The sequence below is a fragment of the Palaemon carinicauda genome, chromosome 22 (genome assembly GCF_036898095.1).
Source record: "Palaemon carinicauda isolate YSFRI2023 chromosome 22, ASM3689809v2, whole genome shotgun sequence".
NCBI classification, from domain to species: domain Eukaryota; kingdom Metazoa; phylum Arthropoda; class Malacostraca; order Decapoda; family Palaemonidae; genus Palaemon; species Palaemon carinicauda.
Genome location: NC_090746.1, coordinates 2,434,253 through 2,450,960, shown reverse-complemented (window position 1 = coordinate 2,450,960; position 16,708 = coordinate 2,434,253). Strand labels below are relative to the sequence as shown.

At 42.1% G+C, this 16,708-nt stretch overlaps 1 protein-coding gene across 1 annotated transcript in view; it reads right to left on the bottom strand.

Moving 5' to 3' along the window:
• Nucleotides 1–16,708, bottom strand: part of LOC137616275 (HAUS augmin-like complex subunit 1) — a 192,126-nt gene that overhangs the window by 44,881 nt on the left and 130,537 nt on the right. Inside the window, exon 6 of the mRNA XM_068345901.1 lies at nucleotides 8,674–8,765. Within this exon, the coding sequence (XP_068202002.1) occupies nucleotides 8,674–8,765 (92 nt within the window). The remainder of the gene's footprint in view (nucleotides 1–8,673; nucleotides 8,766–16,708) is intronic.

The window sequence follows — 16,708 nt, the reverse complement described above, 5'->3', positions numbered from 1 at the left end:
TTTTGGTAAGAGATAGAGCACAGGTAAAAGGGGTGTGAACAACCATACTAAGTACATAGACACCTTTCCACCGTTGAGTATGTCAGCATTCCTTCCTGCTAAGGGATAACTTTCAGCACTTACTCAAAAATGGAGGTTCCTGGTACTGGAATGTCTCTCATATGGAGAGCAGCAAAGACACTCTCACAAAGATGAGGTAGCATGAAGGAAGATCTTGAAGTTCACTTTTTACTGGATCATATGGGCCAATGACAACCCAAATGGGGGGGGGAGACAGCAGGAACTCTATGAAGAGACACAACAATCAGATGTTATGTCTTCAGTGCTATTTTTGGATCTGGAAGACCCTCAAGGTAAGAAGAAAGGCAGTACCCCTCTCCTTCACATTCAGCAGCAGAAAAACCCCCTTCCTCTGACAGAAAACATCGATGTTAAGGATTACCAGCCTCCTTTGGATTACGTTGTTGTTATCACAAGGACATACAAGCATGGGAACAAACCACTAACAGCAATGCTTTCCAACAAGAACAAGAATGTGGGCATCGTCAGGATTACACAGCAAACTATTACAAAGCTACAGCTAACGGTAAATAATTACAATTCATCCTTCTTCACTTCCCTCACACATAACGATCTTCCAACAAAATTATGCAAAAGAAAAACCAAAAGACTAAAATACCCAGTTGAAGATGCCGGTAGTACAGTACATACAGTATGTATTATCTGGCGACTGAAAATAAAGCGGGAGTAAAGAGGCCTGTAAGGTGAGAAGGGCTTACCTGCCACTTCATTAAGTTGTAAGAGCCATAACCAACTTCACTAGAAGCGTATTCTTATTAAAGGACAAAGGCTTCTATTCATGCAGGAACAAATCATATCCAACTAAATCTTTATATAAAAAAGTGACACTCATTTCTCAGACTGAGTTATTCAACCAGTAAATACCTAATTGTTAATAGGTCAACACAATCATCACACAAAGGTTAAATGTCATAATTCTTGATCGCAGAATGTGTTAATTTTTCAAGACATGTGAAAATAGGATATTAAAACCTCCCACTGGAATACTGTATAAGACATTGCTACAACCAACTGATTTTTTATTTTGCATTTCCTTCATTGGTTCATTGTGTCATCATCTACATTGTACTAAACTAGAACAGTGAGACAGGTGGGTTCTTAAGTCAGTTTGTGATTTATACATAGAATAAGCATAGATATTAAAATGAAAAACTTTGAAGGATAGCAAAAACTTTCTATGAAGCTTCATTCTACAGTGATAAACCTAGTAAGTTCCGAGAGACTTAAAGAATATAAACATCGCCACAGACAGACTGCCTCCCTACAGGCTAGCCCTTGCGATAGTGCTATTCTCAAGGTATCACTATAAACATCGCCACAGACAGACTGCCTCCCTACAGGCTAGCCCTTGCGATAGTGCTATTCTCAAGGTATCACTCTAGTAACTCCAAATATCATCAAGCAGTTAACCCTTTTTTATTTTAATGACAATGTTATGCATCATACAATTAAGCAATTATTCTGTTGAGTTCAGTCACCATAAAATTATATACATTTTTAAGTTTATGATAATTATTTAAGTTCTCAACACTTACCAGAAAAGTAAATTTGCCCCCAAAGGACCTCACTAAAAATTATATTTTAATTATAAAATAAATTTTTGAATATACTTACCCGGTGAATATATAATAGCTGCAACTCTGTTGCTCGACAGACAAAAAACAGTAAAAACTCGCCAGCGATCGCTATACAGGTTGCGGGTGTGCCCACCAGCGCCAACTGTCGGCCAGATACCACTCTCTCGATGTAAACAAAGACTCAATTTCTTCTCATCCCACTGCGTCTCTATTGGGGAGGAAGGGAGGGTCGTTTAATTTATATATTCACCGGGTAAGTATATTCAAAAATTCATTTTATAATTAAAATATCATTTTTAAATATTTAACTTAGCCGGTGAATATATAATAGCTGATTCACACCCAGGGTGGTGGGTAGAGACCAGTTAAATATGTTTACATCGTATAAGCTAAGAGTTTTTTATTTCATTTTGACAGTTATCAATATAACAAAACCAAAATAAATAGGTACCTGGTAAGGAAGTCGACTTAGACGATTACTCTGCCTTGTAAGTACGTCTTCCTTACGGAGCCCCGCGATCCTCTTAGGATGCTGACAGACCCCCAGGAGCTGAAGTATCAAGGGCTGCAACCCATACAACAGGACCTCATCAAATCCCTAATCTGGGCGCTCTCAAGAAATGACTTTGACCACCCGCCAAATCAACCAGGATGCGAAAGGCTTCTTAGCCTTCCGGACAACCCATAAAAACATTAAAACATTTCAAGAGACAGATTAAAAGGATATGGAATTAGGGAATTGTAGTGGTTGAGCCCTCACCCACTACTGCACTCGCTGCTACGAATGGTCCCAGTGTGTAGCAGTTCTCGTAAAGAGACTGGACATCTTTTAAGTAACATGACGCGAACACTGACTTGCTTCTCCAATAGGTTGCGTCCATGATACTTTGCAGAGATCTATTTTGCTTAAAGGCCACGGAAGTTGCTACAGCTCTAACCTCGTGCGTCTTAACCTTAAGCAAAGATCGGTCTTCCTCACTCAAGTGTGAATGAGCTTCTCGTATCAACAATCTGATAAAACATGACAAAGCATTCTTTGACATAGGCAAGGATGGTTTCTTAACCAAACACCATAACGCTTCAGATTGGCCTCGTAAAGGTTTAGTACGAGCTAAGTAGAACTTAAGAGCTCTAACAGGGCATAAGACTCTTTCTAGTTCATTGCCTACGATCTCCGATAAGCTGGGAATATCGAAAGATTTAGGCCAAGGACGAGAAGTTAGCTCATTTTTGGCTAGAAAACCAAGTTGCAGAGAACAAGTGGCTTTTTCTGACAAAAATCCGATGTTCTTGCTGAAGGCATGAATCTCACTGACTCTTTTAGCTGAGGCTAAGCATACCAGGAAAAGAGTCTTAAGAGTGAGATCTTTCAGGGAGGCTGACTGTAAAGGCTCAAACCTGTCTGACATGAGGAATCTTAGGACCACGTCTAAATTCCACCCAGGAGTAGCCAAACGATGCTCCTTAGTGGTCTCGAAAGACTTAAGGAGGTCTTGAAGATCTTTATGTTGGAAAGATCTAAGCCTCTATGCCGGAAGACCGATGCCAACATGCTTCTGTAGCCCTTGATAGTGGGAGCTGAAAGGGATCGTCCTTTTCTCAGGTATAAGAGAAAAACAGCTATTTGGGCTACAGAGGTACTGGTCGAGGATACAGAAACTGACTTGCACCAGTCTCGGAAGACTTCCCACTTCGATCGGTAGACTCTAATGGTAGAAGCTCTCCTTGCTCTAGCAATCGCACTGGCTGCCTCCTTCGAAAAGCCTCTAGCTCTCGAGAGTCTTTCGATAGTCTGAAGGCAGTCAGACGAAGAGCGTGGAGGCTTTGGTGTACCTTCTTTACGTGTGGCTGACGTAGAAGGTCTACTCTTAGAGGAAGACTTCTGGGAACGTCTACTAACCATCGAAGTACCTCGGTGAACCATTCTCTCGCGGGCCAGAGGGGAGCAACTAACGTCAACCTTGTCCCTTCGTGAGAGGCGAACTTCTGCAGTACCTTGTTGACAATCTTGAATGGTGGGAATGCGTAAAGATCCAGATGTGACCAATCTAGGAGGAAGGCATCTATATGTATTGCTGCTGGGTCCGGGACTGGAGAGCAATAGATTGGAAGCCTCTTGGTCAGCGAGGTTGCAAAGAGATCTATGGTGGGTTGACCCCAAGTCGCCCAAAGTCTCTTGCACACATCCTTGTGGGGGGTCCATTCGATTGGAATTACTTGACCTTTCCGACTGAGACAATCTGCTAGGACGTTCAAGTCGCCCTGGATGAACCTCGTTACTAGGGAGATGCCTCGATCTTTTGACCAGATGAGCAGGTCCCTTGCGACCTCGTACAAAGTCAGTGAGTGGGTACCTCCCTGTTTGTAAATGTACGCCAAGGCCGTGGTGTTGTCCGAGTTTACCTCCACCACCTTGCCTCGAAGGAGATTCTCGAAGCTTATCAAGGCCAGATAAACCGCCAAAAGCTCCTTGCTGTTGATATGCATGCTCCTCTGACTCGAGTTCCACAGACCTGAGCATTCCCGACCGTCCAGCGTCGCGCCCCAGCCCAAGTCCGATGCGTCCGAGAAGAGAACGTGGTTGGGTATCTGAACTGCCAGGGGAAGACCCTCTCGTAGGCTGATATTGTCCTTCCACAAAGTCAGACAAGACTTTATCTTTTCGGAAATCGGGATCGAGACCGCCTCTAGCGTCTTGTCCTTTTTCCAGTGAAAAGCCAGATGGAATTGAAGAGGACGGAGGTGTAGCCTTCCTAGCGAGACAAATTGCTCCAGGGATGACAGCGTCCCTACCAGACTCATCCACAGCCTGACTGAGCAGCGTTCTTTCTTCAGCATCTTCTGGATGGAGAGCAGGGCTTGATCTATTCTGGGGGCCGACGGAAAAGCCCGAAAAACTTGACTGTGAATCTCCATCCCTAAATACAGAATAGTTTGGGATGGGACCAGCTGTGACTTTTCCAAATTGACTAGGAGTCCCAATTCCTTGGCCAGATCTAGAGTCCAATTGAGATCCTTCAGACAGCGATGACTGGAAGAGGCTCTGAGAAGCCAGTCGTCCAAGTACAGGGAGGCTCTGATCTCCGATAGCTCGAAACTGGTACCCCACATTCCTGTAAACAAACCTCAGAAACGGTTGGGAATCCGGGTGTATAGGAATGTGGAAGTATGCCTCCTGAAGGTCGAGAGAGACCATCCAGTCGCCTTCCATAAATGCTGTCAAGACAGCCTGGTAGACTTCATCGTGAAGTTTGTCTTGACAATGAACACATTGAGCGCACTTGCCTCTTACGTACTCTTGCAGTGAACATGGCTGCCAAATCATGGAGCCATCCCTGAGGGACTTGTCCCTGCAGAGAACGTGGCTGTCAGATCATTGGAGCCATCCCTGAAAGCCTTGTTTATGCATGACATAATTGTACAGCAAAACTTCAAAGGCTCGAAAACAGCTGTGAAGTTGACCTGTAAAATCTTGGAGCGTCTCCTGGCCAGGCGCCAGGGAGAGTCTACGAGATTTGAGAAGTCTATCTGGGCAGAGGCAGGAACTCCCAAGCCGAGAACTTCTCTCGTGTCATATCAGACTCTCGCTCTATAAGCCAGTTTAAAAGAAGGGAAAGCAAAGGCTGTATCCCCCAAACTCCTCCTGGTGATAAACCAGTCGCCTAGCAAACGTAAAGCTCTCTAGGAGAGCGAGAGAGCACTAGCTAATAAAAACAACGGCTTCGAAGTAGCTAGGCCTTGTGTAAGCTCTGACGTTTAGGCGAAAGAGGAGCAGCAGTTACAAAAAGATCCGGACAAAGATCCTTAAAAATCAGCATGATTTATTTAAAGTCCATAGAGGGCTAAGCAGCTTTAGGCTCCTCTCCGTCTGACAGAGTCCTCAAGGGAATATCAGTAGGAGGGGGAACAGCAACTTCCTCATCTAAAGGAACCTTGTCCGATAATAGCTGAGTCTCAAGCAAGGGAGAGACCTACCGTGGTGGCAATGCTTTACAAGCAGAGTCCACACGCACTGGTGCATTAGTAGCGGACCAGGACGCAACGTCATGTAACTGCTTGACAGTCTGTGAACTGTCAACAACAACAGGTGCGAGAGACCAGGACGCAACGTCATGTAACTGCTTGACAGTCTGTGAACTGTCAACAACAATAGGTGCGTGAGGACGCACAGCGTCCACTCGAGACTGCTTTGACCGCCTAGACTGAGCAGTCAAAACAACTCTAGAATGCGGAGGTTGACGCACAGCGTCAAAACAAGTCAACTCCGATTGTTAGCGAACGTCCTGAACGTCAACAGGAGCATCAGCAAGTGGCCTAACGTCCAAATGTGGCTGAAAATCCACACGAGACCGCATCGAGTGTGGTTCTAAACAACCTGACTGACGTGACTTAGCTACGCCAACGTCAACAGGACGCACAAAGGAACGTTAGGTTGGCTGAAAGCCAGGATCTCGATGAGATAAACGGCTAGGCTCAACGGACTAATCGGCAGAATAGTCTTCCATAAGGGAGGCAAGCTTATTCTGCATGTCTTGCCGTACAACCCATTTAGGATCAACGGAAATGGTTGCGGTAAGAGACGAGGGTAACGTCTGTGACCGCAACACTTTGCCAACAAAAAGACTCTGGGAGTCTGTGTTACGCTTTTGTTAGGCGGCGAGCAGTTATCCGATGACTGCATAGGGTCAGAGCTGTCCTAATGGCTGCAACCAGGACGCTGGACCTGTCCTGAAAGGACTGACTTTCGCTTAAGGGCCTCGAAACCTTGTTTCAGGTTTCTTATGCGAAAAGCCTTCGGATGACGAGGAGAAAATTGTCTCTCTCGCCTTATGGTAGGGGAGATCTTGGTAAGATACACCCGATACCATAGAGGGAAACGTCTGTTCGCTGATCAAGGCCTCTCGAACCCATAAGTCGTACGACATTACTTCTCCCCTGGGCTTGGGAGCTTGCAAGAGGTCCCGGACTAGGTGAACGACAGGCACGAACAGACGAACCCTCGGACGCAACACTGTAACACTTTGCGCAATATCACTTTATCACTACGATTTTCTGTTTTGCACTTATTTCACTGAAATCAAAACTTTCACTGATTTCTACCTGAAGCACGCAATTCTACCCTCATCAAAAGGTAGTAAATGCGAAATCAGTCGTATAATGCAAGCACATTAATACCAGCAAAAAAACAGTAAACATCTTTTAAGATAAAAATTCAGTGGTTGGGGAAGAGAATAAACACTAGTTCATTCAAAACTACGTTTTCAATCTCTCACCGTACATTGCCTGGGGACGAGAATAAAACTAAAAACGTTTTATCCTTTCTCCCCGTACAGAGACTAGGGACGAGAGTAACTCGAGAACAACGTTACCCGCTTGAACGGAACGTTTTCTCTCCTCTCTCTCCCTCCGTCTCTATCTCTCTCTCTCTCTCTCTCTTGATTTCGCACCTAAGAGAAGAGCCCAATTACGTTTCGTCAAAAAAACATGTTATTTGACCAAAGGAAAAAACTGAAAGGTTTTTCAATTAAAAAGTTCCTTTAAAATAGAATTTAAAACATTTAAGCTTTGAAAGAAGAATGAACAAAACGTCAGAATCGATTTACTCTTTCTGCAAAGTGAAACCGTGATACTCTCTCTCTCTATCGTAACGATAGAGCGCAAACTGCGTAGCATAAATAAACTAAACGTTAGTTCATCTTTGAAAACAGTACGAAGACTATTCAAAGAAAATCTTTCATAAAATATTTGTTAAAAATATTCATTTAAAAAGTTTTAAATCATTAGCTCTTTAAAAGCTATTTACGATTGAAAGGGCTCAACGTTGTTTAACTTCGGTTTCCAAGTTAGGACCGCCTACTCTCAGGAAAGGTCGCATATAAACAAAACATTAAAATTTATTTTTTATGTTTATTATAAATGGAAAGTTAATCGAAGAGGCCTAATAAAGGCGGTGAGATATAAAATATATAGAGGAAAATCTATAATTAATTTATAACGTGATAAGATAATTACTAAAAGCCTAAATACACTTCCGTCTAAGGGAAGGGTCGGCCATTTAAAAGTCAAAGAAAGTCCATACTCTCTTTGTCATCAAAAATTAAATCTATCCAAAACGAGTTCAAGATTTAAGATGAAGATAAAACACCTGCACTGCGAAAGCTCAAACCAAAATGAAGTACTTCACCAAATATGTTGAGAAAACTCCAGGTTCTACAGCGAGTAAAAGTACGTCTTGTCGACACGTCGACAGAGAAGAAATTGAGTCTTAGTTTACATCGAGAGAGTGGTATCTGGCCGACAGTTGGCGCTGGTGGGCACACCCGCAACCTGTATAGCGATCGCTGGCGAGTTTTTACTGTTTTTTGTCTGTCGAGCAACAGAGTTGCAGCTATTATATATTCACCGGCTAAGTTAAATATTTAAAATTTGATATTGGTGTTCTGCTAAGTAGATTACATTTTTTAAAGGAATACATTCTTGTGTGTTTTCCATGTGTATTTTCTCTATTTAGATTGGATTGCATTGTAATGCATACTACATAAGTATGAAAATAAAGGAAATTTATTTCAATATGCAACGAAACAAAAACTATTTCTATTTGCTGAATAGTCTATTTACAGAAACTGTTACTTAAGAGAAAGTATCTTCCACTAATTTTTTATAATGTTTCTACTTGAACATGCTTTTCAAAACTTTGTTTCCATGCTTTAAACTTTCTGACAATACCAACTTAAATACAAACTTTCCCTTGAAAACCAACACAAACTCGTTTTAATGTAGATTGTTACTATGCTATATAAATCTAAAGATGAATATGACTGTGCCAGTATTGGAGAGGTGCATCAAAGGAATCATCTACATATTCATATGTGTACTGTAATGGCATAATGATTATAGATTTAAACATGCATAAAAAATACTACAAAATGAGAAAAGATAAACCATCATTCCATTTACAAAATAATCAGGCCTAAGGCTAATAATGTTTCTTGCTACCATAATATATAAAACTTACATTGTAATGTCTTCTAGTTTCTTGGACAGGTCCTTGTTCGCCTCCAAGAGATAAGCTGTGCGACTTTTCTCCTGCTCTAGTTCACTAGTTATCTGTAAAGAAAATTGTTTATTATGTACTGTGCAACTAAATTTCTTTAACCACTATTTTAACAACATACAGTATTCTGAAAATGTTTAATAACTAATATCTGTGCTGGTTTTTGTAGCTAAATTAACTAATACTGATCACTCACTAATGTCATCAGGGGGATTAAGAGCTATCACCTTTAAGTTATAACTAGTGTTTGGTTTTTTTGAGAAGCTCACACTTAAAAAGCATTAAGCAGATGAAAGCACACAAGTTTTAGGGAAGTTCATAAAATAAAAAATTTGTAAGTAATTTGTATTTTTCCTAGTATACAAACCTGAAGCTATTTATCGGGGTATACTTTCGGCGTAGCTGAAAGACGAGCCATGATACTTTTGGTGAGGGATAACAACCCCATCCGCTAGTTAGCGGGTGGGGGGTGGGGTAGACTGGCTACGGGTGGGGTAGACTGGCTACCCCGCTCACTCACACCTCTCGGTTGAGTAACCACTTTGCTTCATGGCAGGACTTCTCGGGGGACAGGGTGGCGGCCCAATTTGTATAAATAGCTCCAGGTATGTATACTAGGAAAAAACGGATTTTGAGCGAAGAGAAAAATATATTTTTGGGTGAGATAGTCATGTCGTCCTGATGGAAGATTCCTTTAATTAGCTTCCTGGGGTATATTTGACTACAGTAATATTACCAGAGAATTTAACTTAAGGTCTCCAGAATTCTAACTCCTGGCGTGAATATCCTTAAAGTTTCCTTTAAGGATATCAAATTATATCAGGGGACGTATTCTTGACATGCCACATAGCAATCTTCACCCCACATAGCGTTTACGCTTCGAGGGGGAAAGTGGCAAAAATAAAAGAGGAGCCGTTATTAAGGTTCCCTTCCTCCATTACTGTTTGAGTACTCAGATGGCGCCACCATCGCCAACATCTTTATTCCTTGTAGCGATGAGCAGGTGCTACAGATACAGTAGTCTTGTGAGGGATCTTTCCAAGGCTTTTTCATAGAAAGGAGGGCGGGTCCATCAGGACGACATGGCTATCTCACCCAAAAATAGATTTTTCGCTTCGCTCAAACTCCGTTTTTTGGGCTCGGGCCATGTCACCCTGATGGAAATTTACCAGAGCATTAATGTATCTGTGAATTTTCCAATTGTGCCTTAACCTCAAGACAATATTTCCTTGGTCGCTTTAGACCTTAGAGACCTATGACGTTACCGTTATACGTCATTACTTCTAATCATGAACTATGTTAGTGCTTCCTGCCCCTACAGGGAAGAGTCATACCAGACTCAGGCAAAGTCTCGATGTTTGCATATTTCATATGACCAACGTAGCAACAAAAAGGAATACAGGTCTTGCTGTATACCCGACCAAAGTTTGTATTTCCAAAATGAACAAAGGTTTACATAAGCCACCGTAGCATCCAAGGTATACCGGCTCAGCTGTATACCACAACAGACAAGTTTATATCCATGTCGAAACAAGGTATGCATGGGCAGAAAAGGTTTGTATACATTCAGGAACAAAGTTACTTCAGTTGTTCTTATGTTACTGTGCAGAATAATAAGGAATAAAAAAGTAATGCTTGTACATAACTTACTTTATATAGGTTTGGGGCGAAATAAGACGCAAATATCAATCAGTTATTTATTGGCAATCAATAAATAGTAATTCAGCATACATTTCATAATAACACAAAAAATGCAAGTGAATAATAATAAAAAGAAAATGCAGGCCAGACCAGAAATACTTGTTTCATCTAAAAGAAAACAATCGTTCATGCCACTCAATTGAAAATTCAATAATTTTCTAATACAGTGGTACCTCTACATACGAATTTAATCCGTTCCACAACCAACTTCGGATGTAGACAATGTTCGGAAGTCGAAACGAATTTTCCCATAAGAATACATTGAAATAGGATTAATCCGTGGTTGAGCCCAAAAACCTATGATAACTTCTTAATAAACTACTACACATAATTTTCCCATGAGAATAATGCACACTAAATTAGATAATAGACATATAAAAAAGAAGAATTAGCAAAAAATGATAAATAAGAAACGGGTTTTTAGCGTCACTTTACCTTAGAAACTCCAGCGCAGGTGTTGTTGGTGTTGCTACGCGGAGAGGAGACGGACAGGCGGCGAGGAGGTAGAGAGGTTAACTACGATAAACGTACACTACCGTAACTTATTCTGACTTACACTAAGTGAACTTTAACATAACTTAGCTTATTTTTTTTTTATTTTTATATTTTATATTTTTTTTTACATTTTCTTTTTTTCTTTTTGATGATTAATTTTAATCACTTTCACTCTCTACACTTAAAATTGATTGAATTTTTTTCTCTTCACTCTTTGCTGTTTTCTTTGAACCACTTCCTTCCTCTTCATCACGAGTTCGCTTTGGGGTTTTTTTAAAGAAGCTATCGATAGAAAGTTGCTTGGTACAGCTTTTCAGAATGTTTCGAAAATAAGTTAGGGAAACATCATCAAACTGCGCAACTACACGACAAACCTGCAATTTCTTTGGATGGTATTTGTCGATGAAGTCGACCACGTCTTGATATTTTCCTAACACCTCTTTTATTTGAGCCAAATCTATTGCAAGTTCACTCATACGGACGCCACGCTTATGCTTTTCAATAATTCCTTGCTTTACTTCTAAAGAAAGCATTCCCTTATTCCTTTTCTCACCACTACCACTACCACTTGCGAAACTAAGCCTTTTAGGACCCATGATTTACGTAAAATACCGTAAAAGGATGAACGTAAAAAAGCACGATTAAAACACAGTTAATAGCAGAACGCACAGGGAACAACCACACGAAGCCGAGAGAACAGAGAAATGTCCCAAGCCACGCTAATTGAGGGTCCCTCCGAGGTCGAAGTGCTGCCTTCTATCGGCGGAAATAAAAAACACATCAGGTGCTATGAGCACCGACTACGCGTACGAGTATTGTTTACTTCGGGTGTCGAAAAAAAAATTCGGGTGTAGAGTAGGAATGTGTTCGAATTGTACTTCGCGTGTCGAAAAAATCGTATACAACCAGTACGACGAAAATTGCTTACTTCGTGTGTCAAAATAAAATTCGGGTGTAGAGTCAAAAATTTGCTCGAATTTTACTTCGGATGTAGAGGTTCCACTGTACATTTCTGAGAAAGTCTGTCTTTTACACTGTGTACAAACACACGGCACTAGTGTTAATTCTATGTTTCTTCACCTTCAGTCACTGGAACAATCCATAATGTCACCTTAGTAACATTTCACTCACCATGTTGCACTGTAAGGTGTCAACATGTACACCCTATACAATATAGTCCCAATTAATTCACTGTTCCTCGCAGCACTAAGTGACAACTTTTAGTACAGTACCTGCCGCCACCACGTATCATTTAATCTTGCACTTGCTTTGCGTAGTGCTTGAAAAACACTCTGGATGACTTCCATCCAGTATACGAGCGAAGACACTCAAAATCCATGAATTGGAAAAAATTCAATGACGAAGCAATTTTTCTAGGATCGTGACCTGCGGGTGTACTGTCAGGATCCGCTCTGCGAATGAAGTAGGTGATCTTCGCCCTTAGTTGTTTCAGGGATAAGTTTGAGCCCGATGTTTCCCCTTTAAAGAGCTGTCCTCCCCTGAAGTCTGAAGTTCTATGAAGATAGACCTTTAGACACACCACGGGACACAGCGAGACGACTTCCTTCAGAGGCCAGATTCGCCAGGGACCCCACCTCCTGGTGGGTAGCTCGTTCTTGGCAAGAAACGTTGGGTCAGGAAAGAGATTCAGTTCTCTCACTTCTGTAAACTGAATATGGCCCTCTTCCCGAGAAAGGGACACTATCTCACTAACTCTAGCCCCCGAGGCTAGAGCAAACAAGAATATAACTTTTTGAGTCAAATCTTTCAGAGAGCAGTTCTCATTGTCCAACATTGAGGCAAAATGTAGAGCCTTATCCAAAGACCATGAGATGGGCTTTGGAGGTGCTGCAGGCCTAAGCCTAGCACAGGCCTTAGGAATCTTGTTAAAGATTTCATTCGAGAAGTCTACTTGGAAAGCGTAAAGCAAAGGTCTAGTCAAGGCAGATTTACACGTAGTTATCATGTTGGCTGCTAAATCTTGTTCATGAAGGTGAATAAAGAAGGATAAACAGAAATCTGTTGAGATCTCTTTTGGTTATCTTGCCTTGACAAAAGCAACCCACTTCATCCAAGACGACTCATATTGCCTTCTGGTAGATTTAGACTTATATTCCTCTAAGAAGTCTATACTTTCTTTTGAGATCCCAAACCTTTTCTTTACTGTTAAGGAGAGAAAATCATGAGATGAAGGTCTTGGATTTTCTGTAATGAAGCGAAGACAGTCGACTTCAGTACTTGTTGAGTCAGAACTGGGTCCGGCAGAGAAATCAGCCTCAGCTGCAATTCCAATACTAGAGGGAACCAGTTGCTCCTGGGCCACTTGGGAGCCACTAGGGCTGCTGTTCCTTGAAAAAATCTCAGCTTGTTGAGGACCTTCATCAGCAGGTTGATTGGAGGGAACAGATAAATTCTGGTGCATCTGTTCCAGTCGAGGGACATGGCGCCCACCGCTTCCACTAGAGGGTCCTCGTATGGGGCCACATAACGAGGTAGTTTCTTGTTGTCGCTTGTCGCGAAAAGGTTGATCTGCATTTCTGGGACTTTGCACACATCACATACCTGGGGGTCCCAATACTTGAGAGGTCCCTTGGCGATGGAACAGTGGGAGTGCGTCCTGCACTCCTCGTGGCTGCAGAAGTCCTTGCTCCGGACGTTGCACAAGACACTACGGCACTTCAGATGGTTCTCCTGTAAAGAGAGGAAAACAAAATGAGTATAAGGTAGTTCATCTCACTAGATAAACTAATAATCATTATTAATATTTTTCATTTTATTTTATTGCATATAGCTCAGGATAGGTGAGCTAGAAATGAATTAGGAAAGACATACGTGTGTTTCCTGCCCAGCCAATTGCTGTGACCTCCCTCAAGATTAAAGCCTAGGGTTATCCTCTTCAAGAGGCCCATTGAATGAGTTCTAACCTATAAGGATAGATAAGAGTAACTTAACAACAACTTCCAAAAGGATTAATAATGAGGGTCATTCGTAAATGATCATCTATCAGTATATGGAAAGAGAATTCCTTTACTTATATAGTAAGGTCTCAACAATAGACTGCGCCTAGACACACAGAGTATGTTGGAAATTTAACTACTGTATATTTTTATACAATAGTTTTCTGTTTGCAGTATGATCTATACTGCAAATATACTGGCTACTGTATAGTCATATACAGTGAACCCTCGTTTATCGCGGTAGATAGGTTCCAGTCGCGGCCGCGATAGGTGAAAATCCGCGAAGTAGTGACACCATATTTACCTATTTATTCAACATGTATATTCAGACTTTTAACACCTTCCCTTGTACGTAGTACTGTTAACAAACTACCCTTTAATGTACAGAACACTTAATGCATGTACTACAGTACCCTAAACTAAAACAGGCACAAATATTAAAGGTGATTTTATATCATGCATTTCCTAAACATGCTAAAAAGCACGATAAAAAATGGCAACCAATGTTTTGTTTACATTTATCTCTGATCATAATGTAGAAACAAACTGGAGGTAGAGCTTTGCTTATTACCCAGACATATTTCCCATACTTTTCCCTTAGAACTACATCACATCTTCCTACTTTAGATATATATATATATATATATATATATATATATATATATATATATATATATATATGTGTGTGTGTGTGTGTGTGTGTGTATATATATATTTATATGTATACACATATACATACCTACATATATACATAAATACATGCATACATATATATATATATATTACTGTATATATATGGGTTATGGAAAAAATCCGCGAAGTGGTGAATCCGCGATGGTCGAACCGCGAAGTAGCGAGGGTTCACTGTACTGTAGTTCTAGCCGGCAAGGCTAGCACCTAGGGCACAGTTCAGTGGGATGGTGGCCGGCGGCTTGCCGGTCGCCGGCAGGTCACCGGCTGTCGGCGCACTAGTCCAGTCGGCTTCTTACCAGACAGGGTAGTGGCCGGTAATCAGAACTCAGCCGGCTCTTGCCGGCCAAGTCAGTTGTGCCAGCGGCTCGTTGGTTGCCGGCTAGGGTAGTTGCCGGAAGCCGCCGGTTAGGTTAGTACCTGGCTTCACTAGCCGATAGAGAGAGAAAAAGCAAGGAGTGAAGGATGATGTAAGAGCTCTGTCTCACTTCCTTCCTCTGGAATGATGGTTCAAATGGAAGGGGAGAAATAAGATGTACAGGCTTCCACCTATCCACCACCATTGTCGGTCTCTGCCGGACACGGGTTTGTGAATGGCAGTCCAAGAGAGGACTGAAGAACACTCTACAGCAAAGAGATCTTCTGCCGGCAGCTGGTCCAGCCGGCACAGCTCTCCCGGAGCCTTGCGTCCATAAGGGAAAGCTGAGCGACTAGGCCACTACAAGCAGAAGCCCGAGCCGGCCCTACAACCTGCCGGCAAGCGGTGAGATTGTAGGACGACGGCCAAAGGGTTGCGATGGTTAGGCCATCACTAAAGGACAGAGGGGGGAGGGAAAAGGGTCCCGTATAAGGTGTGAAAGGAGCCGGCAGGTTGACGGTCCTACCACACCCTAAGGAAACTCTGTTTCGGTATCGGCGCCATCCTAGGCGGTAGGAGAGAATCTATTCTCCAGCCTAGGGTCTGCTAATACAGTTAAGGGGCCGGCAGCCATCTAGCTGCCACCCCTAAGCAAGAGAGAAACAGAGTTCCAGTTCCGGCGCCATCCTAGGCGGCAGAAGAATATCTATTCTTCCGCCTAGGGTCTGCAAGCATAGGACTAATCTACTAGACCACAGGGAGAAGGGGGTAAAATCATATAACCCCTTCAAGTGCAGTCTAAGGAGGTCTAGTCTCCTATGCCGGCAGCATAATCCGACAGGGGAATGACTATTCACCCTGCCGACCAGCTGCCGGCACACGACCATGTACTCTGAGGTTCTGACCTAAACCCAAAGCTTGCCATCTGCAGCTAAGGGAAGGGGCGGAAAAACCCTAGCCTAGTCCTGCCTGAATGACAACTCGAGGCACGACTAACTAGGGTTGTAGCCTAAGGCTACACCCAGAGGGAAGGAGGGATTACCCTTAAATCTCCACAGGAGGCGAGTATCGCTTTATATAATAATTCTAGGAGATATCTATCCCCACCTGAATTGATAAAACGATACACGAGGGTAACCAGGGAATATGTATGAAAATATACTAAAGCCACTAGGCTACTAGCCCAGTGGCAGCGAGAATCGACTACCTAAATCATCGAAGCTCTCTCGTATACTGTACTAACTTAGAAGAGGAAATATTTATATGCAAACGATATATCTTACATGTATAAATTGCCTAATAGCTTCATTTAAATTTAATAACACTAGGAATGCTTATTATATCATGCATGAAAGTAAACTGAAACGCCTAGGCTAGAAAGCCTAGCGTAAGCAAGATTCGGTTACCTAAATCACCGAAACTAATACGAATACTATCGGCATGATGTAATTAACTCCTCACAATGAAGACTAAATAGCTAATTTTATTTATACTATTTATACCGGGAAAGTCGTTCGGGCTAACTAAATAACTCATGCGTTACGAACGACAGCGCCCCAGACACCTCCAGTTTAGGCAATAGCTCTGCCACTAAATTAACTTAATTTCGACTTAATTTTCACTGTGAGGCAAGAGCTAATATTTATACCATGTAAAGATCAAATACTCAACTTTCCAGAGGCAGAAGAAGCTGGAGATTGCATGATAAATCCAAAATATCGTGAGTTACCGGCAAAATCACCGAGCGAGTTCGCTACAGATAAAGGAATAAAGATGGCGGCGATGGTGGCGCCAT